The sequence below is a fragment of the Gymnodraco acuticeps genome, unplaced genomic scaffold (genome assembly GCF_902827175.1).
Source record: "Gymnodraco acuticeps unplaced genomic scaffold, fGymAcu1.1, whole genome shotgun sequence".
NCBI classification, from domain to species: Eukaryota; Metazoa; Chordata; class Actinopteri; order Perciformes; family Bathydraconidae; genus Gymnodraco; species Gymnodraco acuticeps.
The window spans coordinates 5,793-33,633 of NW_022990621.1; the positions used below are offsets into that span (position 1 = coordinate 5,793).

At 42.4% G+C, this 27,841-nt stretch overlaps 1 protein-coding gene across 1 annotated transcript; it reads left to right on the forward strand.

The window, feature by feature from the left end:
- Positions 1-3,170: 3,170 nt before the first annotated feature.
- LOC117554624 (mucin-2-like) lies at positions 3,171-25,878 on the forward strand (the record flags this gene model as incomplete). The annotated part of the gene is made up of 21 exons (XM_034229073.1): positions 3,171-3,377; positions 9,634-10,296; positions 10,864-11,117; positions 11,273-11,444; positions 12,116-12,363; positions 13,964-14,147; positions 14,779-14,992; positions 15,549-15,721; positions 15,809-15,878; positions 17,775-17,896; positions 18,006-18,037; positions 18,187-18,355; positions 19,777-19,872; positions 20,435-20,519; positions 20,957-23,085; positions 23,129-23,796; positions 24,080-24,178; positions 24,471-24,599; positions 24,681-24,720; positions 24,862-24,982; positions 25,492-25,878. Coding segments are annotated over 21 exons (6,077 nt in total), but the record flags the coding sequence as incomplete, so codon positions are not given.
- Between the last annotated feature and the right edge of the window lie 1,963 nt (positions 25,879-27,841).

Sequence of the window (27,841 nt, forward strand, 5' to 3'; positions counted from 1 at the left end):
AGCAGGAACAACAGTAAAGGTGGCAACGACAACACCACCTAAAGAAGTCACCACTGGACCAGTAACAACCTCTACCACAGCTGTTGTTGAGACTACAACAACTTCGCCAGGTGTACAACAGAAAGCCTGAAACTACAGTTGTAACATCCAAACCCTCTGTGGTTACCACGACTACTGAAATTATGTAACAGAAACTGAGGGAACCACAACCAAACCTGCAGAAACAACAACATCAGCAGGAACCAACAGTAAAGGTGGCAACGACAACACCACTAAAAAGTCACCACTGGCCCAGTTACAACCTCTACCACAGCTGTTGTTGAGACTACAACAACTTCGCCAGGTGTTACAACAAAAAGCCTGAAACTACAGTTGTAACATCCAAACCCTCTGTGTTCACCACACTACTGAAATTACCGTAACAGAAACTGAGGGAAACACCAAACCTGCAGAAACAACAACATCAGCAGGAACAACAGTAAAGGTGGCAACGAAACACCACCTAAAAAGTCACCACTGGCCCAGTTACAACCTCTACCACAGCTGTGTTGAGACTACAACAACTTCGCCAGGTTACAACAGAAAAGCCTGAAACTACAGTTGTAACATCCAAACCCTCTGTGTTACCACGACTACTGAAATTATTGTAACAGAAACTGAGGGAACCACAACCAAACCTGCAGAAACAACAACATCTGCAGGAACAACAGTAAAGGTGGCAACGACAACACCACCTAAAGAAGTCACCACTGGACCAGTACAACCTCTACCACAGCTGTTTTGAGACTACAACAACTTTGCCAGGTGTTACAACAAAAAGGCCTGAAACTACAGTTGTAACATCCAAACCCTCTGTGTTTACCACAACTACTGAAATTACTGTAACAGAAACTGAGGGAACCACAACCAAACCTGCAGAAACAACAACATCATCAGGAACAACAGTAAAGGTGGCAACGACAACACCACCTAAAGAAGTCACCACTGGACCAGTACAACCTCTACCACAGCTGTTGTTGAGACTACAACAACTTCGCCAGGTGTTACAACAGAAAGTCCTGAAACTACAGTTGTAACATCCAAACCCTCTGTGTTACCACAACTACTGAAATTATTGTAACAGAAACTGAGGGAACCACAACCAAACCTGCAGAAACAACAACATCAGCAGGAACAACAGTAAAGGTGGCAACGACAACACCACCTAAAGAAGTCACCACTGGCCCAGTTACAACCTCTACCACAGCTGTTGTTGAGACTACAACAACTTCGCCAGGTTTACAACAAAAAGCCTGAAACTACAGTTGTAACATCCAAACCCTCTGTGTTACCACGACTACTGAAATTATTGTAACAGAAACTGAGGGAACCACAACCAAACCTGCAGAAACAACAACATTAGCAGGAACAACAGTAAAGGTGGCAACGACAACACCACCTAAAGAAGTCACCACTGGCCAGTTACAACCTCTACCACAGCTGTGGTTGAGACTACAAACAACTTCGCCAGGTGTTACAACAGAAAGCCTGAAACTACAGTTGTAACATCCAAACCCTCTGTGTTACCACACTACTGAAATTATTGTAACAGAAACTGAGGGAACCACAACCAAACCTGCAGAAACAACAACATCAGCAGGAACAACAGTAAAGGTGGCAACGACAACACCACCTAAAGAAGTCACCACTGGCCGTTACAACCCTACCACAGCTGTTGTTGAGACTACAACAACTTTGCCAGGTGTTACAACAGAAAGTCCTGAAACTACAGTTGTAACATCCAAACCCTCTGTGGTTACCACGACTACTGAAATTCCTGTAACAGAAACTGAGGGAACCACAACCAAACCTGCAGAAACAACAACATCATCAGGAACAACAGTAAAGGTGGCAACGACAACACCACCTAAAGAAGTCACCACTGGCCCAGTTACAACCTCTACCACAGCTGTTGTTGAGACTACAACAACTTCGCCAGGTGTACAACAAAAAGCCTGAAACTACAGTTGTAACATCCAAACCCTCTGTGTTACCACAACTACTGAAATTACGTAACAGAAACTGAGGGAACCACAACCAAACCTGCAGAAACAACAAATCAGCAGGAACCAGTAAAGGTGGCAACGACAACACCACCTAAAAAAGTCACCACTGGACCAGTTACAACCTCTACCACAGCTGTTGTTGAGACTACAACAACTTCGCCAGGTGTTACAACAAAAAGGCCTGAAACTACAGTTGTAACATCCAAACCCTCTGTGTTCCACAACTACTGAAATTACTAACAGAAACTGAGGGAACTACAACCAAACCTGCAGAAACAACAACATCAGCAGGAACAACAGTAAAGGTGGCAACGACAACACCACCTAAAAAGTCACCACTGGACCAGTTACAACCTCTACCACAGCTGTTGTTGAGACTACAACAACTTCGCCAGGTTACAACAAAAGTCCTGAAACTACAGTTGTAACATCCAAACCCTCTGTGTTACCACAACTACTGAAATTACCGTAACAGAAACTGAGGGAACCACAACCAAACCTGCAGAAACAACAACATCAGCAGGAACAACAGTAAAGGTGGCAACGACAACACCACCTAAAAAGTCACCACTGGACCAGTTACAACCTCTACCACAGCTGTTGTTGAGACTACAACAACTTCGCCAGGCGTTACAACAGAAAGCCTGAAACTACAGTTGTAACATCCAAACCCTCTGTGGTTACCACGACTACTGAAATTATTGTAACAGAAAACTGAGGGAACCACAACCAAACCTGCAGAAACAACAACATCTGCAGGAACAACAGTAAAGGTGGCAACGACAACACCACCTAAAGAAGTCACCACTGGACCAGTTACAACCTCTACCACAGCTGTTTGAGACTAAACAACTTCGCCAGGTGTTACAACAGAAAAGCCTGAAAGTACAGTTGTAACATCCAAACCCTCTGTGTTTACCACAACTACTGAAATTACTGTAACAGAAACTGAGGGAACCACAACCAAACCTGCAGAAACAACAACATCAGCAGGAACAACAGTAAAGGTGGCAACGACAACACCACCTAAAGAAGTCACCACTGGCCCAGTTACAACCTCTACCACAGCTGTTGTTGAGACTACAACAACTTCGCCAGGTTACAACAGAAAAGCCTGAAACACAGTTGTAACATCCAAACCCTCTGTGGTTACCACGACTACTGAAATTATTGTAACAGAAACTGAGGGAACCACAACCAAACCTGCAGAAACAACAACATCAGCAGGAACAACAGTAAAGGTGGCAACGACAACACCACCTAAAGAAGTCACCACTGGCCCAGTTACAACCTCTACCACAGCTGTTGTTGAGACTACAACAACTTCGCCAGGCGTTACAACAAAAAGGCCTGAAACTACAGTTGTAACATCCAAACCCTCTGTGTTACCACAACTACTGAAATTACCGTAACAGAAACTGAGGGAACCACAACCAAACCTGCAGAAACAACAACATCAGCAGGAACAACAGTAAAGGTGGCAACGACAACACCACCTAAAGAAGTCACCACTGGACCAGTAACAACCTCTACCACAGCTGTTGTTGAGACTACAACAACTTCGCCAGGTGTTATAACAGAAAGTCCTGAAACTACAGTTGTAACATCCAAACCCTCTGTGTTTACCACAACTACTGAAATTACTGTAACAGAAACTGAGGGAACCACAACCAAACCTGCAGAAAACAACAACATCAGCAGGAACAACAGTAAAGGTGGCAACGACAACACCACCTAAAGAAGTCACCACTGGCCCAGTTACAACCTCTACCACAGCTGTTGTTGAGACTACAACAACTTCGCCAGGTTTACAACAGAAAGCCTGAAACTACAGTTGTAACATCCAAACCCTCTGTGGTTACCACGACTACTGAAATTATGTAACAGAAACTGAGGGAACCACAACCAAACCTGCAGAAACAACAACATCAGCAGGAACAACAGTAAAGGTGGCAACGACAACACCACCTAAAGAAGTCACCACTGGCCCAGTTACAACCTCTACCACAGCTGTTGTTGAGACTACAACAACTTCGCCAGGTGTTACAACAGAAAGTCCTGAAACTACAGTTGTAACATCCAAACCCTCTGTGTTTACCACAACTACTGAAATTACTGTAACAGAAACTGAGGGAACCACAACCAAACCTGCAGAAACAACAAACATCAGCAGGAACAACAGTAAAGGTGGCAACGACAACACCACCTAAAGAAGTCACCACTGGCCCAGTTACAACCTCTACCACAGCTGTTGTTGAGACTACAACAACTTCGCCAGGCGTTACAACAAAAGGCCTGAAATACAGTTGTAACATCCAAACCCTCTGTGGTTACCACGACTACTGAAATTATTGTAACAGAAACTGAGGGAACCACAACCAAACCTGCAGAAACAACAACATCAGCAGGAACAACAGTAAAGGTGGCAACGACAACACCACCTAAAGAAGTCACCACTGGCCCAGTTACAACCTCTACCACAGCTGTTGTTGAGACTACAACAACTTGCCAGGTGTTACAACAGAAAGTCCTGTAACTACAGTTGTAACATCCAAACCCTCTGTGGTTACCACGACTACTGAAATTACTGTAACAGAAACTGAGGGAACCACAACCAAACCTGCAGAAACAACAACATCATCAGGAACAACAGTAAAGGTGGCAACGACAACACCACCTAAAGAAGTCACCACTGGCCCAGTTACAACCTCTACACAGCTGTTGTGAGACTACAACAACTTCGCCAGTGTTACAACAAAAAGGCCTGAAACTACAGTTGTAACATCCAAACCCTCTGTGTTCACCACAACTACTGGAAATTACCGTAACAGAAACTGAGGGAACCCACAACCAAACCTGCAGAAAACAACAACATCAGCAGGAACAACAGTAAAGGTGGCAACGACAACACCACCTAAAGAAGTCACCACTGGACCAGTAACAACCTCTACCACAGCTGTTGTTGAGACTACAACAACTTCGCCAGGTGTTATAACAGAAAGTCCTGAAACTACAGTGTAACATCCAAACCCTCTGTGTTTACCACAACTACTGAAATTATTGTAACAGAAACTGAGGGAACCACAACCAAACCTGCAGAAACAACAACATCAGCAGGAACAAACAGTAAAGGTGATAACGACAACACCACCTAAAGAAGTCCCACTGGCCCAGTTACAACCTCTACCAACAGCTGTTGTTGAGACTACAACATCTTTGCCAGGCGTTACAACAGAAAAGCCTGAAACTACAGTTGTAACATCCAAACCCTCTGTGGTTACCACGACTACTGAAATTCCTGTAACAGAAACTGAGGGAACCACAACCAAACCTGCAGAAACAACAACATCATCAGGAACCACAGTAAAGGTGGCAACGACAACACCACCTAAAGAAGTCACCACTGGCCCAGTTTACAACCTCTACCACAGCTGTTGTTGAGACTACAACAACTTCGCCAGGTGTTTACAACAAAAAGGCCTGAAACTACAGTTGTAACATCCAAACCCTGTTGTTCACCACAACTACTGAAATTACCGTAACAGAAACTGAGGGAACTACAACCAAACCTGCAGAAACAAACAACATCAGCAGGAACAACAGTAAAGGTGGCAACGACAACACCACCTAAAGAAGTCACCACTGGCCCAGTTACAACCTCTACCACAGCTGTTGTTGAGAATAACAACAACTTCGCCAGGCGTTACAACAAAAAGGCCTGAAACTACAGTTGTAACATCACAACCCTCTGTGTTTACCACAACTCTGAAATTACCGTAACAGAAACTGAGGGAACCACAAACCAAACCTGCAGAAACAACAACATCAGCAGGAACACAGTAAAGGTGGCAACGACAACACCACCTAAAGAAGTCACCCACTGGCCCCAGTATACAACCTCTACCACAGCTGTTGTTGAGACTACAACAACTTCGCCAGGCGTTACACAGAAAAGCCTGAACTACAGTTGTAACATCCAAACCCTCTGTGTTACCACGACTACTGAAATTATTGTAACAGAAACTGGAGGGAACCACAACCAAACCTGCAGAAACAACAACATAGCAGGAACAACAGTAAAAGTGGCAACGACAACACCACCTAAAGAAGTCACCACTGGACCAGTTACAACCTCTACCACAGCTGTGGTTGAGACTAAAACAACTTCGCCAGGTGTTACAAACAGAAAGTCCTGAAACTACAGTTTGTAACATCCAAACCCTCTGTGTTTACCACAACTACTGAAATTACTGTAACAGAAACTGAGGGAAACCACAACCAAACCTGCAGAAACAACAAAATCAGCAGGAACAACAGTAAAGGTGGCAACGACAACACCACCTAAAGAAGTCACCACTGGACCAGTACAACCTCTACCACAGCTGTTGTTGAGACTACAACACTTCGCCAGGCGTTACAAACAGAAAGGCCTGAAATTACAGTTGTAACATCCAAACCCTCTGTGGTTACCACGACTACTGAAATTATTGTAACAGAAACTGAGGGAACCACAACCAAACCTGCAGAAACAACAACATCAGCCAGGAACAACAGTAAAGGTGGCAACGACACACCACCTAAAGAAGTCACCACTGGCCCAGTTACAACCTCTACCACAGCTGTTGTTGAGACTACAACAACTTTGCCAGGTGTTACAACAGAAAGTCCTGAAAACTACAGTTGTAACATCCAAACCCTCTTGTGGTTACACGACTACTGAAATTCCTGTAACAGAAACTGAGGGAACCACAACCAAACCATGCAGAAACAACAACATCATCAGGAAACCACAGTAAAGGTGGCAACGACAACACCACCTAAAGAAGTCACCACTGGCCCAGTTACAACCTCTACAACAGCTGTTGTTGAGACTACAACAACTTCGCCAGGTGTTACAACAAAAAGGCCTGAAACTACAGTTGTAACATCCAAACCCTCTGTGTTCACCACAACTACTGAAATTACCGTAACAGAAACTGAGGGAACCACAACCAAACCTGCAGAAACAACAACATCAGCAGGAACAACAGTAAAGGTGGCAACGACAACACCACCTAAAGAAGTCACCACTGGACCAGTAACAACCTCTACCACAGCTGTTGTTGAGACTACAACAACTTCGCCAGGTGTTATAACAGAAAGTCCTGAAACTACAGTTGTAACATCCAAACCCTCTGTGTTTACCACAACTACTGAAATTACTGTAACAGAAACTGAGGGAACCACAACCAAACCTGCAGAAACAACAACATCAGCAGGAACAACAGTAAAGGTGGCAACGACAACACCACCTAAAGAAGTCACCACTGGCCCAGTTACAACCTCTACCACAGCTGTTGTTGAGACTACAACATCTTCGCCAGGCGTTACAACAGAAAAGCCTGAAACTACAGTTGTAACATCCAAACCCTCTGTGGTTACCACGACTACTGAAATTCCTGTAACAGAAACTGAGGGAACCACAACCAAACCTGCAGAAAACAACAACATCAGCAGGAACAACAGTAAAGGTGGCAACGACAACACCACCTAAAGAAGTCACCACTGGCCCAGTACAACCTCTACCACAGCTGTTGTTGAGACTACAAACAACTTCGCCAGGTGTTACAACAGAAAAGTCCTGAAACTACAGTTGTAACATCCAAACCCTCTGTGTTCACCACAACTACTGAAATTACCTGTAACAGAAACTGAGGGAACCTACAACCAAACCTGCAGAAACAACAACATCAGCAGGAACAACAGTAAAGGTGGCAACGACAACACCACCTAAAGAAGTCACCACTGGCCCAGTTACAACCTCTACCACAGCTGTTGTTGAGACTACAACAACTTCGCCAGGCGTTACCACAAAAAGGCCTGAAACTACAGTTGTAACATCACAACCCTCTGTGTTACCACAACTACTGAAATTACCGTAACAGAAACTGAGGGAACCACAACCAAACCTGCAGAAACAACAACATCAGCAGGAACAACAGTAAAGGTGGCAACAACAACAACCACCTAAAGAAGTCACCACTGGACCAGTAACAACCTCTACCACAGCTGTGTTGAGACTACAACAACTTCGCCAGGTGTTACCACAGAAAGTCCTGAAACTACAGTTGTAACATCCAAACCCTCTGTGTTTACCACAACTACTGAAATTACTGTAACAGAAACTGAGGGAACCACAACCAAACCTGCAGAAACAACAACATCAGCAGGAACAACAGTAAAGGTGGCAACGACAACACCACCTAAAGAAGTCACCACTGGACCAGTTAACACCTCTACCACAGCTGTTGTTGAGACTACAACAACTTCGCCAGGTGTTATAACAGAAAGTCCTGAAACTACAGTTGTAACATCCAAACCCTCTGTGTTTACCACAACTACTGAAATTACTGTAACAGAAACTGAGGGAACCACAACCAAACTTGCAGAAACAAACAACATCAGCAGGAACAACAGTAAAGGTGATAACGACAACACCACCGAAAGAAGTCACCACTGGCCCAGTTACAACCTCTACCACAGCTGTTGTTGAGACTAACAACTCTTCGCCAGGCGTTACAACAGAAAAGCCTGAAACTACAGTTGTAACATCCAAACCCTCTGTGGTTACCACGACTACTGAAATTCCTGTAACAGAAACTGAGGGAACCACAACCAAACCTGCAGAAACAACAACATCATCAGGAAACCACAGTAAAGGTGGCAACGACAACACCACCTAAAAGAAGTCACCACTGGCCCAGTTACAACCTCTACCACAGCTGTTGTTGAGACTACAACAACTTCGCCAGGCGTTACAACAGAAAAGCCTGAAACTACAGTTGTAACATCCAAACCCTCTGTGGTTACCACGACTACTGAAATTATTGTAACAGAAACTGAGGGAACCACAACCAAACCTGCAGAAACAACAACATTAGCAGGAACAACAGTAAAGGTGGCAACGACAACACCACCTAAAGAAGTCCACCACTGGACCAGTAAACACCTCTACCACAGCTGTGGTTGAGACTACAACAACTTCCACAGGTGTTACAACAGAAAGTCCTGAAACTACAGTTGTAACATCCAAACCCTCTGTGGTTACCACAACTACTGAAATTACTGTAACAGAAACTGAGGGAACCAACAACCAAACCTGCAGAAACAACAACCTCATCAGGAACAACAGTAAAGGTGGCAACGACAACACCACCAAAAGAAGTCACCACTGGACCAGTAACAACCTCTACCACAGCTGTTGTTGAGACTACAACAACTTCGCCAGGCGTTACAACAGAAAGGCCTGAAACTACAGTTGTAACATCCAACCCCTCTGTGTTCACCACAACTACTGAAATTACTGTAACAGAAACTGAGGGAACTACAACCAAATCTGCAGAAACAACAACATCAGCAGGAACAACAGTAAAGGTGGCAACGACAACACCACCTAAAGAAGTCACCACTGGCCCAGTTACAACCTCTACCACAGCTGTTGTTGAGACTACAACAACTTCGCCAGGTGTTACAACAGAAAGTCCTGCAACTACAGTTGTAACATCCAAACCCTCTGTGTTTACCACAACTACTGAAATTACTGTAACAGAAATTGAGGGAACCACAACCAAACCTGCAGAAACAACAACATCAGCAGGAACAACAGTAAAGGTGGCAACGACAACACCACCTAAAGAAGTCAACACTGGACCAGTAACAACCTCTACCACAGCTGTTGTTGAGACTACAACAACTTCGCCAGGTGTTACAACAGAAAGGCCTGAAACTACAGTTGTAACATCCAAACCCTCTCTGGTCACCACAACTACTGAAATTACTGTAACAGAAACTGAGGGAACCACAACAAAACCTGCAGAAACAACAACATCAGCAGGAACAACAGTAAAGTTTTCAACGACAACACTACCTAAAGAAGTCACCACTGGACCATTTACAACCTCTACCAAAGCTCTTGTTGAAACTACGACCTCAGTTTTAGGTGCCACAACAACTATTATAGTCACAGGAAAGCCACAAACATCAACAATAATTACACAACCTTTTATTTTCAACACAACTGTTGTGGCTTCAACTATAACTACAGGAGTAACAGCTAAAGCTACAACTTCCATTGGCCCAATAACACCAGAAGGGACCAGAACTGTTTATACTACTGGGCAAGCCGAAACCACAGTTCTTTCCACACCATCACGTTTAACAACAACAACAACTTCATGTGTTTGCATCGTCAATGGGACATCACACCAGCCTGGTAAGTTATTCTTAATGTTCCATTATATCATTATCTTGTTTTTTGTAATCATGTATTCTCTTCACAGAATGTGCAGGACAACCTTTGTTTTTCCCTTTTCCGATAGTCTTTTCTTTGTTCCAAATTATTATTTTTTTACCAAAGTAAAAGTACAAAAGTATTTAATTATTTCATACATTTAGTCTGTAATATAAAGAGAAACCAGCATTTTTTCAATTCAATGTTGATAAAGACATCATTACAAAGTGTGTCAAGCTTGTTTAACAATACAATTAATATACAAAAAAATGAAAAAAGTTGTATGTATGTTGCATCTCATAAATAAATAAAAAACTACATGTTGATAACATAAAATAGGGATTTGTCAACTTTACAAGATAGATTATTCATGGTTCAGTTTGTCAGGCTAATGTAATGCATACTTGTTTTTATTTTTAAATAAAAGCCGCCTTTACCAAACATGGCCTCTTGCCTTAATTTTATTTTCCGTTTTTGGTCTGAACAATTCTTTTGAATCAGAAATACCTTTGTTTGATGTAACATTTATCTCCACTCTGAATTTCACAGGGGACTTGGTGTACAATGTCACTGATGGCTTAGACTGGTGCTACGTTGCATATTGCAATGCATCTTGTAAAGTTGAGATCCAATCCTCTTCATGTACCACTACACCAATACCCAGCACAACCGCACAGTCTACCACTTCTTTGTTTGGCACCACTACAAAGGCAACAATTGCTTCCACCACATCTATTACTATCCCTTCATCCACTCCCTCAACGACCCCAGTGGACTGCAATGATGAGTATCCACCAAGAAAGGTGTGATAAAGATACAATGTTGTTTTAGTCATGATTGTGTTTTTAAACATTTTAGTTAGACGGTAGCCATTTTATGTCCAAGAATCCAAAATAGAGCCTTTTATCGCAAACAATTATTTTTATAATTGTATAATTAACTCGCAATTCCCATACAGAATGGAGAGTCATGGATGCTCAGCAACTGCACCACAGCTACCTGCAACTATGGCACAATCACAAAGACACCTACTAAATGTCCCACAGCACAACAGCCCATATGCGTCAATGGACGCCAAGCTTACAAAGTCTACGATGATAACGGGTGCTGCTTCCACCATGAATGTGAATGTAAGTAGCAATTTCAACTTTACAATACAGTTGACCAATTTGGACTTTATATACAGTAGATGATCTTGTGTCATTGTTCTCACCCTACATTATTTTTAGCAATTCATAGAAATGGCAATATAAACTAGAAAGCACTGAGAGCCAGATTTAGTAAAGCAACAACCAATCACGTAGTTAGCTGAACGAATCCTGGAACAGCGCTCCACACTCATTCTGAGAGTAAATAAAAACACTTAAAGAATCTGACCTTACTAAACATAGCAAAATATGGATCAGCCAAAATGTATCCTATTATTTGCATGAAAATGATGAAAGAGGCGCACTTTGCAAACACGTGCTTGAATGACATGCAATCTGCAACTTAAGCCTAGTGTATAAGCTTCATAGATAATGCAACACAAATGTTAATTAAAACGCTATTTCTATTCATGTGCATACCACTGCCAATTAACCACATTCCTCTTTCTAAGATAAATGTATTCATCTAAAATTGAACATTTTGAAAATGTGTAGACATAACTGCTTCAGTAGTACCTCTTAAGTGCTACTCAATGGATTTTGAAGTCAAATTCAATTTCCAATAAACAGACGTGGCGTTGGAGATAAATATGTTTTCTGCTTGGTTCAGTTGATACACATCATTTTCTTAAATCTCTTTTGTTTTTCTGCAGGTGTATGCAGTATCTTGGCTCAAAACCACTACATAACTTTCGATGGAGAATTATTCAATTTCAAGGAGAACTGCTCTTACTACCTGGTCAAAGAAATGATTACGAGATATAACCTGACTATTATTGTAAACAACCATGACTGTGAGCCTTCAGATGTCACATTCTGTCCCCAGACTCTCACTATAACCTACCGATCCTACACAGTTGTTTTGTCTCAGTTGAAGATTGGAGGAATAGCAACTAATGCGGTAATCACGCTTTCAAATTGTCAAATGTATTTGTCGTTCTTCAGAATCACAATCAGAATACCTTTATTAGTCCCACAGAGGGGAAATTAACATTGTTACAGCAGAAAATTGCCAAAGACAGCTTAATGTTACCTAAGTAGCATGCATACATTTTTTCTTTTTAAGATTTAAAAAGAAATTATAATAAAAAAAAGTTACACAATTACAAAAAACACATCCTGTGACAGTTCTGATGATTTAGCAGCCAGGTATATATATTGCACAGTCAGTTATTATCGGCATATATATATATAGCACATATTGCACATAGTTGGTGGTTAACAGCAAGGAGTGTTATTATAGTCAGTGTTGTTGTGTGTGTAGGGGTCTTCTAGGGGCCGTATGGGTTACTTGTGTTACTCTCACATGGGCGGCGCCAGGATTTGTTTGCTGCAGTTGCTATATGACAGCATGGCGTTGCTAGTTAATTTTCCAAATAAATAAACAAACAATAGGCCTACCAGTGGGCCAAGCACGAGCCTGTTCATATTGTAGCGTTCACCGCTATTCAAAATCACAGATCACTCGAGCCTTCAATGTCGAAAACGTTCTCTTTATTTTCTGGTATTGACGGCCACAGCCACGCCTTACAGAACCAATCAATAGTATAACACTCATTATGACTTTTCCCCACACTCGAAGACAACTCCTACCGTCTGTACTCCCTCCACACACACACCTGGAAGGGGCAGTCTCTCCCTAACTCCCACAAACAACATTGCCTAAATAACTTTACAAATGTACTAAACTGTGCACATCTGATAACTGACATAACTATTAACTTGGACACGCTACAATATTATCATTCATATTTACATTAAAACATTCCTTTGACACTTATAACATTACTTTGCAAGGTAAGCACAACCAAAATAAGTGTATAAAAGCAGAATTTGAACACTTTTTCTGTGCTCCTACAATATTTTTGTATAATACCATTACACCCTGAGCGTACAAGTACACAATAGCGATCGTTCACTGTTTCAACTGGCATGCTGTGGCATTTAACCTCATCACCACGCCGCAAACTGACAGACGCACACACACACACACACACACATACACACACACACACACACACACACACACACAACACACCACACACACACACACACACACACACACACACACACACACACACACACGGATAGCAGGGTTGTCCGTTGGAGATCCCGGTCGTTTACGCTGACTTGTGAGAAATCTTTCCATTTTCGATTTGTGTTCACATACTGAGAATTATAACAACATTAGCCAAGTAACAGTTCACGCTTTAACTTACAACGACCCCTGATAGATCTCGCGAGAATGTGTATAAATATATATATACAGTATACATTTTCATAACAAAACAATGGGGTTGCTAAGCCGTTGCTAGGCCAATTGTTGGAGTTGCTATAGCAACTCCAAGCTACCCCCTGGCGCCGCCCCTGCTCTCTCATGTCATTCATTATTTTGAGAGTGCTAAATGAGTGGTTATTGTGCCAACCAAAGTTATGTGTTTCATGTTATTGTTTGAAATGATACAGTCTCCTCTAATGTGTTTTGTGTCCTTGTCCTACAGGTGTATGTGAATCAGAAACGTACATTTCCCGCCTTCAGAAATTCTGTTCTATACATCACTAGCACAGATATGGTGATAACATTGGAGATACCAGAGCTCAACACAGAAGTGGTCTATACGGGTTCCTCAATCAGTATTGACCTACCTTACACCCTCTTTGGCGGGAACACTGAGGGACAGTGCGGTGAGTGACACCTTAAATAATTGCATTAAGGAAATAATAAACATTTCAATGCCACTCATAACCGGAGTGCACCCGAGAGCTGCTTGTTGCACTGACACTGGCAGCCGGTGGTAACTGTAAGAAGGCCCTAATGTTGATAGAAGAATAGCCAATGCAACAGTTCACCGATCTGGAAGAAACCGAATGATCAGGAGAACACCCATTACTGTATGTCTTTACAAACAGGATAAAACTAGTATGTGGTACAGCTAACACACATTCTGAAAATCTAGAGGGCAAAACTAAAGTGTAAATTCGAGTCGACAGTCTAACACTGCTAAAGAGACTTTTATATTCAAATAAATGTTTAGAGTAAAAAGAAGGATTTTACCGTGTTGGAACTTCAACTCAGCTGTCTGGAATCAACAGACAAAGACAGAACAAGACATGCCATGTCAGCAGTCATATTAGAGCATATGAGCATGAAAGCATGCTGTTGCATGTGATGACCTGGCAATGTGTCTAGGGTGTGCCCTGTCTCTTGCCTCTCACATCAGGATGGGTGGATGTATTAACCCTAACCATTATCATAACAGCTAGTTCTTGTATGAGCCCAAAAACGTCGCCTTCATTCTCCTGTATCTTTTTCCAGGGACCTGTGATAACTCACAGAACAATGACTGTCGCTCTCCAAACGGCCAGGTGGAAAGCTGCTCAGACTCCGCAGGCCAGTGGCTTGTCCCAGGCACACCGTGTGTTATCCCCACAACCCCATCTACAACGACAAAACCCACAACCACCTCAAAACCAGCAACCACAACGCAGCCCCCTTGCAAACCTGCTATTTGTAATATCCTAACAAGCAGGTGAGAAGAACCACCAAATATTCAAAAACGTCTTTAACGTCTTCAAATAATGTATTTACTGAAAGTAACAATGACAACTACAGGGCTTGGTAGAAAGAAAGACGGTTCAATTATAGCTCAAGTCTTCAATATAATCTGAAGATTACAAAAATACTAATATATCAACATTTCATATTGACATAAACTGGGCAAAAGTATTGAGGGATTTTCTTTGACTAAGAAGCCCAGACCTTTATTTAACTAAAACTTGACAAAAACAAAGAGGTTGACGTTGACTATACAATACACACATACTGTACAGTACTTACTGAGCCACAGCACCCCAAGACATTTGATCAAACTATTAGTCCAACCAACACTGTTCCAGTAATAGTTACTTGATGATAAAAATAAGAAAACAATTTAAAGTAAGAGAATAAGGGTTGAGAAAAAGTATGTAATCTTTACTGAAATGCATGCTGAGTTATTCGATTGCCTTCCTTCACATCTTAGATTATGTTTATATTTTTCGTATTACTTCCCCTGACTTCTGTACTGGCTTGTATGTTCCTTCTAGCGTTTTCAAGGCATGCCACACAGTCATACCTCCGGGACCATTTGTGAAATACTGTGTGTCTGACAATTGCAACAGTGACAATAACACCTGCACCAGCCTGGAGGCCTATGCCACTGAGTGCTCTAATGAAGGAGTCTGTATCGACTGGAGGAATGCGACCAATGGGCGCTGTGGTAAGATAAAGTCAATAGGGTATATAAGTATAGGTGTTGCATGGAGTTTTGATACAATGTGTATATAAACATGTTTCACTTTTACAGAGCACAGGTGTCCAAAAAACAAAGTGTACAAGGCCTGTGGGACCAGCGTAGAGCCTACATGCAATGACAGGTAACAAATGTGATCTTTGATGATTGTTTTTATAGCTTTAGAGATCTTAACATTTGCACACCACTTCCCTGGTGTATATGCAAACTGTTCCCTTATCAAGAATACATTATGTTGATTGTCTCTAGTGAATGTCAGTTTTTTATGTTGGCAGGGTGTGACAAGGATAAACTCGTATCCAAGCCCTATTGAGTGTCAATTCCTAAAAAACATTTACACTGTGTGCACAATTATTAGGCAAGTTGTATTTTTTAGGGTTATTTTAATTATTGAACAACTACAGTGCTCTGGGTCAATCCAAAATGTTAATGAAACTCAAACCTGAATATATAAGAAAGTAAGAGAGGTTTTGGCTGTGCACAATTATTGGGCAACTATTAGAGTGCATAATTAATATGCAACTAAAGGGAAAACGAATATTTTCCATCTCACATGTTAAAGTGAGAATAATAAACAAACAACTCAAAATGTACAAATTAACTTCTTGACAAAAAAAAGAAAACAAAAGAACAGGCAATATACCAATATAGCCACCCTTCTTTTCAATAACGATCACAAGCCTTCCATTCATTGAGTCTGTCAGATTCTTGATCTGTTGACGATCAACCACAGCCTCCCAGACTCTGTTCAGAGAGGTGTTCTTTAAGGCCTTTACTGGCTAGCCACCAGTGGACTACTTCGATGCATGCGATTGAGCATTCTCCTGCATAAAATCATGGTCTTCCTGAAAGATGTAGACTGTTCCCTGTACCACTGATGGAAGAAAGTGTCTTTTAAAAACCGGCAGTAGCTTCAAGAGTTGAATTTGCGTCCATCTTCAACCCAAAAAGGTCCAACAAGCTCATCTTTAATAATACCAGCCCATACCAGAACCCAGTCTCCACCTTTTTGGTGTTGAAGAGGAGCTCTGGGCCCGGTACTGATCCAGCCGCGGGCCCATCCATCTGGTCCGTCAAGAGTCACCCTCATCTCATCAGTCCAGAAAACTTCAGATATTTCTGGGCCCAGTCTTGATGTTTGAACTCATGTGTCTTGTTCAGTGGTAGTTTCAGCCTTCCTTACCTTGGCCATGTCTCTGAACACCTGAGACTTCTGGGCCCTTCAGGTAGGTCACAGTTTTAGAATATGACAGCAGTGCAGAGTAATGGGTTCCATCACCAAATGGCAGACCGCCGACCCGGACCCAGACGCCGACCTATACAGACCCGGACCTATAATCAATAAATGATTATGGGATTTTCAGTTCTGATGGGGCGCTTCTATTCTAACCGGCGCTGAGCGGGGGCGAAAGAGAGTGAACGATACAGAGAGAGAAACACAGAAGAAGAGACGAGCGAGCGGCAGACAGGGGGAGAAGAATAAGTACACATGGCGCTCTCTAAGAAGAGGAAAGTGGACAGTGAAAACAGAGCTTTAACCCAGAATGGACAGACTCATCCATGTTCATCCTGCCACTGGGAGCACAGAACCAGTGTGTCTCATACGCTCAGAGACGTGGCGCTCATTAAAAGTGCCAATATACCCACTCGAGTCTGAACTGAGGTCAATAAGCAGATTTTAGTTCCTGGCAGGACAAACTAGAGCTCAGTTCTCTCACTGAACAAAAGAAAGTGGGGGGTGGGATATAAAAGGGACAGAGAAACTGTCAAACTGTTCAATTGTTAAGATGTGTTGAGACTGAGTCAAAATGTGACACAGTTGTTGAATTCAAGATGAATACCCCTGATATAGGGTGTTGGATCTCCTTTCACCCTCTTTCATATGCTTTATACAGATTGGAATTGAAAATATGCATTCAAATTATGATATGGTCAAAATACAAATGTGCCTAATAATTGTGCACACAGTTTAGAGTCCTTTCATCACTGTATTAACCAGTTATTAAATTTCTGAAATCAGATACAACAAGAAGTTCGAGACAGGTAGTGAAGCATCCACTAACAACACCAAAGAGGGCTGCTTCTGTCCTACTGGCACCGTCTTATTCAACCCTGTCTATGACACATGTGTTGCCTCCTGTGGTAAGAGCAGATCCTATATCCTAGTTCTGACTGCGTCATCAAATATTTGTTTCTTAAAACCTGAAGCACACCTTCATTTAAAATTGACTTGTTCCTTTTGGAATTTCAGATTGTGTTGGACCTGATGGTAGACCCAAAGAGGTAATATATAAATGTGTATATAGATAATATATAAATGTGTAAATAGATAAAATGTCACATATACAGTATATATATATATATATGTCATACAATCAGGTACACTAGCAAAGCATGAGCTGAGTGTCTCAACTGTGTCCTATCGTAAACAGCCTGGTGATACATGGATAAGTGGCTGCAACATATGTGAGTGTGACAACGATTCCATGAGCATCCAGTGTGAGCCTGCCACCTGCCCCACAGTGCAGAGCCCTGTCTGCAGCGGGCCGGGTCAGCAGCTGGTCAACAAAACAGAAGGCTGCTGCACAACACAGTCCTGCGGTCAGTTGAAGTTTCACAGAGTTAGATTTGATTCTGTTACTTTGTGTTGTCAACAAATGAATGTCTTACAAAGACAGAGCTGCCAGCTTTCTTTTGATGGAATCAGTGAAGAATCAGACTGACTGATCCCCTGCCTGGAAATATGCTGACTTCAACAATCCACTTATACTGACATGATATTGATGTCTATCTGAGAACTTATGCAGTGTTTGAGGTGTTTATTACATGTTCAAATTATTTTGAATACTGAATCATCACCACCATTGACTTAAAGCTTTTGCAGAAGCTTCCGTTGCTGTTGAGAGAAACTGCCACTGTTAGCTCACTTGTAGTATGAATATATACAAATGTTACAGCACGTTTGGTGGTGGTAGATTTCCTAATCTAATTAACATTGCTCATAGGCCTGTTTTGTAGCACAGTCAAATAACAGACTTATGGAAAGGGAGCCATTGCTTACTGATATACATACTGAAATGTATAAAGTACACTACATAACATTAATTTAATTGAAACCTGTATCCAAGACAACTCACAAAAAGTGCATCCAACCATGTACAACCCCCAAACGTTTAGGAATAATGCCAAGAAGTTTTTTTAAGCCAAGGTTTAGTCAGTTTGTATTGTACAAAGAAATATGTGTATAGCTCATTCTGTCCTAATATCAACAGGTTGAAAGAAGCATTTTTCTGTGAGCTTCAGAAGCTATTGTGATGTGATTGTTTAACCATGATTGAACATAGCAGTCCGTCAATGGCCATTGGAATATGGTACTGATAAAATGGCACAATATGGGTCTTACTTGAGTATTGATTCTTCTTAATCACCTACAATTTTGTGTATGTTGTGTTTTTCGCTTCCCCTAATGCTATATACATTTTATATTTATTGATGTATGTATACAAAAATGCATTTAGGGGGAAAAATCCATTAAATGTATTCACATACATACATCACACATAGCAGCATGTACAGGCTTTAAGATTGTGAAAAAGAATCCCTTAAGAACCACACCAGTGTTGTTTGCTAATGATATATCATTGACATTAAGGCAAGCTTCTTTTCATAGCAAATGTGCGTGTTTGAGATAGAAGGATATGTTTTCTTCCCATCAAGCGGTGGATTTGTTTTTTTTCTTACATGGTTAAATAATATGGGATATCTCCTCCATCACAATATTGATTCTCCTCTTGTTGCTCAAGGTTATGAGCAAGGCCTTTAATAGAGCTGCTGAGTGTTGAGCACATCACACAGCCATCAGGTGTGAGTGTGTTGAATTGATTTAGTGCCTTTCTCTCAACAGTCTCCCACTGAAACTTGCAGGACTGCTGTTATGGTTCTTTAAGTTATTGTTATAAAAGGTCAATTGAAACTGATTTCTACATCCATATATAATTATCTCATCCCTTTGTGCCATACAGAGTGCAATGTAAACCTGTGTCCACAACCAATCACCTGCCCAGTGGGCTTCCAACGCAACGATACCAGCGGCACCTGCTGCCAGTCCTACGAGTGTGGTATGTGACTTTACTTTATCATCGTAGGATTATCTGCTAACAAAACAACAAAACAAAAACAGCAATGAGCTCTGCTGTGGATGTATGTAAGATTGCCTTTAAATGTTAGTTCAAAACTTGAATGCAATCCTAAACATCCTAATTGCATTCAAGTTTTGAACTAACATTTAAAGGCAATCTTACATACATCCACATCCACAGCAGTCAAAGCCTTCTATATACTTTTATTGTCCTGAAATCATTTGCGGTCCAAAAACTTTTAAAGAGTTCATAATATTTTCTTTATCTGATTTTTAGATGCATTTTCCGATTCTGTGAAGGCAGACAAATACTGTCCAGGCTTCAATCCGGCTATTCAATGTTGAAATGAAATAACATTAATTTACACATTTTAATATTTGTTCACAATATATTGCTTAAAAAGTACATCTGAAAGAAATAATGTTCACATTTAGGGATTTTTACAAAAATGACAGTTACCCAGTAACATAAATAGAACATCAATATGCATTCAGTAAAAAGGTACACAGCCTAGCTAACTCATAGCTCTTTGTTTTTGCAGTTCCTAAAGGTGTATGTGTCTATGACATGAATGAGTACAAGGTAAGTCCAAACCCCATATACCAATATAGCTACTACATCATTGTGTGATTGCCTGAAATAGCAGAAACATTTCCATTAGCCGTATTAACCCACAGCCTGTTAGACTGATTTCATCAGCTCTTTGTGAGAAATTACATAAATACAAGAGGCACAGTTGGTATGACGTGCTGCCAGTAACTAGAAACACTTGTTTTCACTTTTGACTCCATTAAAATATTATGATGCAGTATTAGAATCACCAAAATGTACCTGTCCATCTTTATTACTTATGTTAACCTATCTTTTTACAAGTCAGAATGTACATGAAACTGACCAGTTCAGAAAGGCGACAATGGATCCTTCAGTACTTAGTCCATGAATCCTGAAATAAGCACATGCAGGGTATCTTCCATAGAATAATGAACAGATGTTTGAGAGTAACTAATCAATTTGTACTCTAAATATATGTGTATTCTACAGCCTGGTGAAAAAATACCAACAGAAACAACAACAGAAACAACACCAGAACCACCATTAGAACCGCCATCAACATCACCACCAACAACAACAGAACAACCACCTGGAACAACAGCACCATCAGGAGCAGGACAACCTTCAGGAACAACAACAGCACCATCAGGAGCAGGACAACCTTCAGGAACAACAACAGCACCATCTGGAGCAGGACAACCTTCAGGAACCACAACCTCCCCAGCAGGAGCAGGACAACCTTCAGGAACAACAACCTCCCCATCTGGAGCAGGACAACCTTCAGGAACAACAACAGCACCATCAGGAGCAGGACAACCTCCAGGAACCACAACCTCCCCATCAGGAGCAGGACAACCTTCAGGAACCACAACCTCCCCATCAGGAGCAGGACAACCTTCAGGAACAACAACCTCCCCATCAGGAGCAGGACAACCTTCAGGAACCACAACCTCCCCATCAGGAGCAGGACAACCTTCAGGAACAACAACCTCCCCATCAGGAGCAGGACAACCTTCAGGAACAACAACCTCCCCATCAGGAGCAGGACAACCTTCAGGAACAACAACCTCCCCATCAGGAGCAGGACAACCTTCAGGAACCACAACCTCCCCATCAGGAGCAGGACAACCTTCAGGAACAACAACCTCCCCATCTGGAGCAGGACAACCTTCAGGAACAACAACCTCCCCATCAGGAGCAGGACAACCTTCAGGAACAACAACCTCCCCATCAGGAGCAGGACAACCTTCAGGAACCACAACCTCCCCATCAGGAGCAGGACAACCTTCAGGAACAACAACCTCCCCATCAGGAGCAGGACAACCTTCAGGAACAACAACCTCCCCATCAGGAGCAGGACAACCTTCAGGAACCACAACCTCCCCATCAGGAGCAGGACAACCTTCAGGAACAACAACCTCCCCATCTGGAGCAGGACAACCTTCAGGAACAACAACCTCCCCATCTGGAGCAGGACAACCTTCAGGAACAACAACAGCACCATCAGGAGCAGGACAACCTTCAGGAACAACAACCTCCCCATCTGGAGCAGGACAACCTTCAGGAACAACAACAGCACCATCAGGAGCAGGACAACCTTCAGGAACAACAACCTCCCCATCAGGAGCAGGACAACCTTCAGGAACCACAACCTCCCCATCAGGAGCAGGACAACCTTCAGGAACCACAACCTCCCCATCGGGAGCAGGACAACCTTCAGGAACAACAACAGCACCATCAGGAGCAGGACAACCTTCAGGAACAACAACAGCACCATCAGGAGCAGGACAACCTCCAGGAACCACAACAGCACCATCAGGAGTAGGACAACCTTCAGGAACAACAACCTCCCCATCAGGAGCAGGACAACCTTCAGGAACAACAACAGCACCATCAGGAGCAGGACAACCTTCAGGAACAACAACCTCCCCATCAGGAGCAGGACAACCTTCAGGAACCACAACCTCCCCATCAGGAGCAGGACAACCTTCAGGAACCACAACCTCCCCATCGGGAGCAGGACAACCTTCAGGAACAACAACAGCACCATCAGGAGCAGGACAACCTTCAGGAACAACAACAGCACCATCAGGAGCAGGACAACCTCCAGGAACCACAACAGCACCATCAGGAGCAGGACAACCTTCAGGAACAACAACAGCACCATCAGGAGCAGGACAACCTTCAGGAACAACAACCTCCCCATCAGGAGCAGGACAACCTTCAGGAACCACAACAGCACCATCAGGAGTAGGACAACCTTCAGGAACAACAACAGCACCATCAGGAGCAGGACAACCTTCAGGAACAACAACCTCCCCATCAGGAGCAGGACAACCTTCAGGAACAACAACAGCACCATCAGGAGCAGGACAACCTTCAGGAACAACAACAGCACCATCAGGAGCAGGACAACCTTCAGGAACAACAACCTCCCCATCTGGAGCAGGACAACCTTCAGGAACAACAACCTCCCCATCTGGAGCAGGACAACCTTCAGGAACCACAACCTCCCCACCAGGAGCAGGACAACCTTCAGGAACAACAACAGCACCATCTGGAGCAGGACAACCTTCAGGAACAACAACAGCACCATCAGGAGCAGGACAACCTTCAGGAACCACAACCTCCCCACCAGGAGCAGGACAACCTTCAGGAACAACAACCTCCCCATCAGGAGCAGGACAACCTTCAGGAACAACAACAACAGCACCATCAGGAGCAGGACAACCTTCAGGAACAACAACCTCCCCATCTGGAGCAGGACAACCTTCAGGAACAACAACCTCCCCATCAGGAGCAGGACAACCTTCAGGAACCACAACCTCCCCATCAGGAGCAGGACAACCTTCAGGAACAACAACCTCCCCATCAGGAGCAGGACGACCTTCAGGAACCACAACCTCCCTATCGGGAGCAGGACAACCTTCAGGAACAACAACAGCACCATCAGGAGCAGGACAACCTTCAGGAACAACAACAGTACCATCAGGAGCAGGACAACCTTCAGGAACCACAACCTCCCTATCGGGAGCAGGACAACCTTCAGGAACAACAACAGCACCATCAGGAGCAGGACAACCTTCAGGAACAACAACAGTACCATCAGGAGCAGGACAACCTTCAGGAACCACAACCTCCCTATCGGGAGCAGGACAACCTTCAGGAACAACAACAGCACCATCAGGAGCAGGACAACCTTCAGGAACAACAACAGCACCATCAGGAACATCGGGACCTTTCACACCAAAACCTTGCCAGGAGTGTTTCTGTGGCCCCAAAATGGATCCCATCACTAGGTTGAACATCGTTAACTGCAGACCTGTTGTTTGCAACACAAAATGCTCCAAAGTAAGATATACTTACAAACACAGACACACTCAATTGTATTACTTTTTTATTTATTCATCTACTGTCTATTGATAAAGTGTTGAATATCTATTAAACATAAAATCCCAGTTATGTTTTCCAGCTTTCATATCAAGTTCCCTTCCATAGATGCTCTATTCATTTGAAATGCTAATCACAAATCGTAGCTGCACATGGACACATAAGTGAACATCCACACCTTCACACACATTGTACCTTTGTCTTACAAGGCCAAAGGACTCACTCTCTTTGTCTCTTTTTACAGGGTTATGAATATCAGACCGTAGATGGAAAGTGCTGCGGGAAATGTGTTCAGAAAAGCTGCATTTTCACCACACAAGACAACACAACACATATCCTTGAGGTCGGTCCCACAGCTGTGCGAGTGTTTCCTCACATTTTTGCTGACCAGGAGTATGAGAAAATGAATGGCACTCGTAGCAGACGTGTACAACCTGAATTAGATAGTTGATATTAACAGTAAACATGATTTTGTATATTTCAAAGTAAAAAATAATACTTAACTTATATTTTTCATAAATGTGAAAACTATTGGTGGTCTTTTTCTTCTACAGTAAGTAGTGTTTGTGAATGAGGCCAAATTAACCACCCTTGTTGAATATCTGACTGAGTTTCTGCTCATGCCATTGGTACAGGTCAACAACACCTTTATTCCCACGAATGACAAGTGTGTGAAATATACCTGTGAGAAGATGAATGGACCTCTTGTTATCAAGGAGACCAAGACCACCTGTTCTCCCTTTAACCCCTTGGACTGTGAACCTGTAAGTTTATCTTACCATTAACCCCCCTTCAACCACCCAACTGTCCAACCCCAAACATGACGTGTCTTTTTTTTAATGCAGGGCACTGAGACTACTGACACTACTGGATGCTGCAAAACCTGTAAGTTAGTGGAGTCAAAGTATTTTAATAATGTCTACTAAATCCAAAATGATCATTTGGTTTTAAAGATGGGAAGCATCAGAGGAAATATCTGGGAATCATGTGCCATTGTTAGAGCCTAACAGTTGCTGTGTGTTCCAGGCAAGCGGAAGAGCGTCTGTGAGATGAAGAGTAACCTAACAGTCATGGAAGTTAACGGCTGCAAGAGTGCGCAGCCGCTCAACATTACATCCTGCGTTGGACTCTGTGGAAGCTCGTCTAAGTGAGTATTTTTAGCACCTAATTTGAATGTTCACTTAATCGGAAGAATCCACCTAGTTTCATCGAAATCTGAAGGGCAGCTCTTTCTGGTGTGACAAGAAAGTGAATTATATCAGTTTTTTGTGAAGGTTGACTGTCAGCAGTGCCTCACTGCACTCACACTTTCCTAATTCACTGTGAACTCGCCTGTCAAAGGGCCCAGTTATGGTGGCACCGGAAAGGCCTCATTCAACATGAATAATCTGGCCCTGGTTCGAAAGGTTTGTCACTTTTTGCTAGATTAACGTGTTGTGAAGGCCAAAGGTAGAATTGCCCTGTCAGAAAAAATGTAAATAAACACCGTGTCAGCACAATACAAGTAACAATAATGAGGACTTACAACAAGTATCTAATATTAAGACAGGGCAACAGTATTAGATTATTTATATATTTTCTGATCAAGTCACTGGCCGTTGAAGGAGCTGTTATTTTCGACGCAGAGGGTAAACACTGTTGTCTGTTTGTGTGTAGATATTCTGCGGCAGCTAACAAGATGATGCACCAGTGTGAGTGTTGCCAAGAGGCGAGCGTCAGTAAGAAGAGTGTGGAGCTGACTTGTGCTGATGGCTCAAAGGTGAACCACAGCTACACTGCAGTGGATACGTGCAGCTGCAGAAAAGCAGACTGTGTGCCTGGGACCACGTCAGAATCATTTCGCCGCAGGAGACGCTGATCAGTCCCTGACACTGCTGTCCACCCCACAGAAACCTTAGAAACACTGAGCAACAATTAACCGTCGATTTTCTTATTCTAGTCAGGTTTATTATTTATAGCTCAAAATGTGCTCTTTTCCATTGTCTACTGGGATGTAAACTTTCTTGGATGATTATTAATAAAATGATACTTCTGCAATTTGAATAGTGGTTTTGACTCTCTTATTGATCCCTTTGGAATTATTAATATGAACAATAACTCATTATGATGATGTTTGATTGTTTAATAAATCGTTTTGAAAGCATCTATAAAACATAGATAATTATAGTTGGTCAATGATTAGGGCAAGGGCAAGATTAGTTTCTGGGTTATCTATCTTTGTAATAACAACACATCTGATATAAAACATATATAAGTCTCCAAAACACATTTTCAGCTCTGCACCCAATTTTCAATTATACACATGGATTTGTTTGCAACCCACTGCACACGGTTGTCTTTTTCAGACACAGACATATTCACTTGTTTACACTACCATTACAAATTAACTCATGAACTAGTACGCAAATACATGTGCCATTGGCAGGGCCGGACTGAGACAATAAGTAAGGCCAGGAATTATACACCCAGCAGGCCAGTACCAGTGTTCTTTTTGGTGTTTTGCTGGATGTATTTGTCAATATTTAAAGCATTGCTGCCCATAGTGATAGCCCTTTAGTTTAAATCTCACTAACATCAATAACTTGTCCGACTGTGGACTGTCTGCCCTGTACCTGCAAGTTCTTCTGTGCTGGTGGTTCTACTACCCAAATAGAAATGAAATGGACAATAATTTCTATTTAAAAAAAGTGTGCCTTTGTATTTGATAACCGATCCATGTGAACATGTTTCAAGTGGGGGTGGACCTCAAGTCCTCTAGGGGGGCGGGGGGCATGCTTCCACGGGAAGATTTATTTATTTATTTTGCACTTTGAGGGCAAAATAAAGAGACAAGATCTATGGAAAGAGAACACATTTAAATAATCATAACATCGTACAAATATGGCCATAACTAATAAAATACCATATACAATAGCAAAACATTGAAACATGTTTATTTTTGGGTTCATTTATAGTTGCGAGTGTGTCTGGGCTCCTGCCTCTCCTGTCTCTCTCCTCTCCCCCTACCCCTGTGACGCAGCAATAAAGATTAGTTTTAGCTCTCAACAAGTTTTTAAAGTGTATCGATGGTGATCACTTCAATGTGCCTCACGGTGGCTCTCTCGTGAATGAGAGCAGGGTAAGGGGTAGGTATAAGGTTCCTCGTACGGGGGCCTTGTATGTTGTTTTTTGTTCTGAAGGGGTTCTATACGAGGAGTATTATGTGTTATTGATAACTTGTTTTTTTGGCAGGCAGCTAAGTGGCACCTTTTTTTGTTTTTCATTACTCACTGTCTTCCTCTCTCCATGGCAGCTTTCATCTCAATCTGAGGCATATAAACGTTACCTGTTCAGATGGCTAGTGGTTTAAGAATAGTGTCCTGGAATGTAAAGGGGCTACAAAATCCAATAAAGAGGAAGAAATGTTTATCATACCTCAAATCACAACAAGCACATATAGCCTTTTTACAAGAGACTCACTTGATCGATTCAGAGGCTGCTAAATTGAAAAGGGACTGTGTGGGTGTTACGTTCCCACTTGGCTAGGGTACAAACGGGAAACGACACGACCAGATTGGATTTGGTATATTTGTTACCGGTGGTTTTATTGTCACTGAAACCAGGCAAAATGATGGTCACACAGATTGGCCCCACAACACGGGTCAATCTGTCACTATAATACAACACAAAGGGTCTCCAAAAGAGAGTTGCCCCGCTATAGAAAGAAAAACAAATCTCACTACTCAAGTGGAAACAAGCAATAAACAAAACGGGACTGTGGAAACACACAGCTGGTGCGGGTCTACAGGTGCTAATCACCTGGCTCTACGAAATATCCACTCACAGGAACGCTGGTCTACAGGTGCTAATCAACCTGGATCTAAGCAGTATAAACACACAGGAATGCTGGTCTACAGGTGCTAATCAACCTGGATCTAAGCAGTATACACACACACAAAAATCCTACGCTAACACAGAACCCGACGACACACTGCTACTCAGTGTGCTCGCCTAGAACCCTACTATA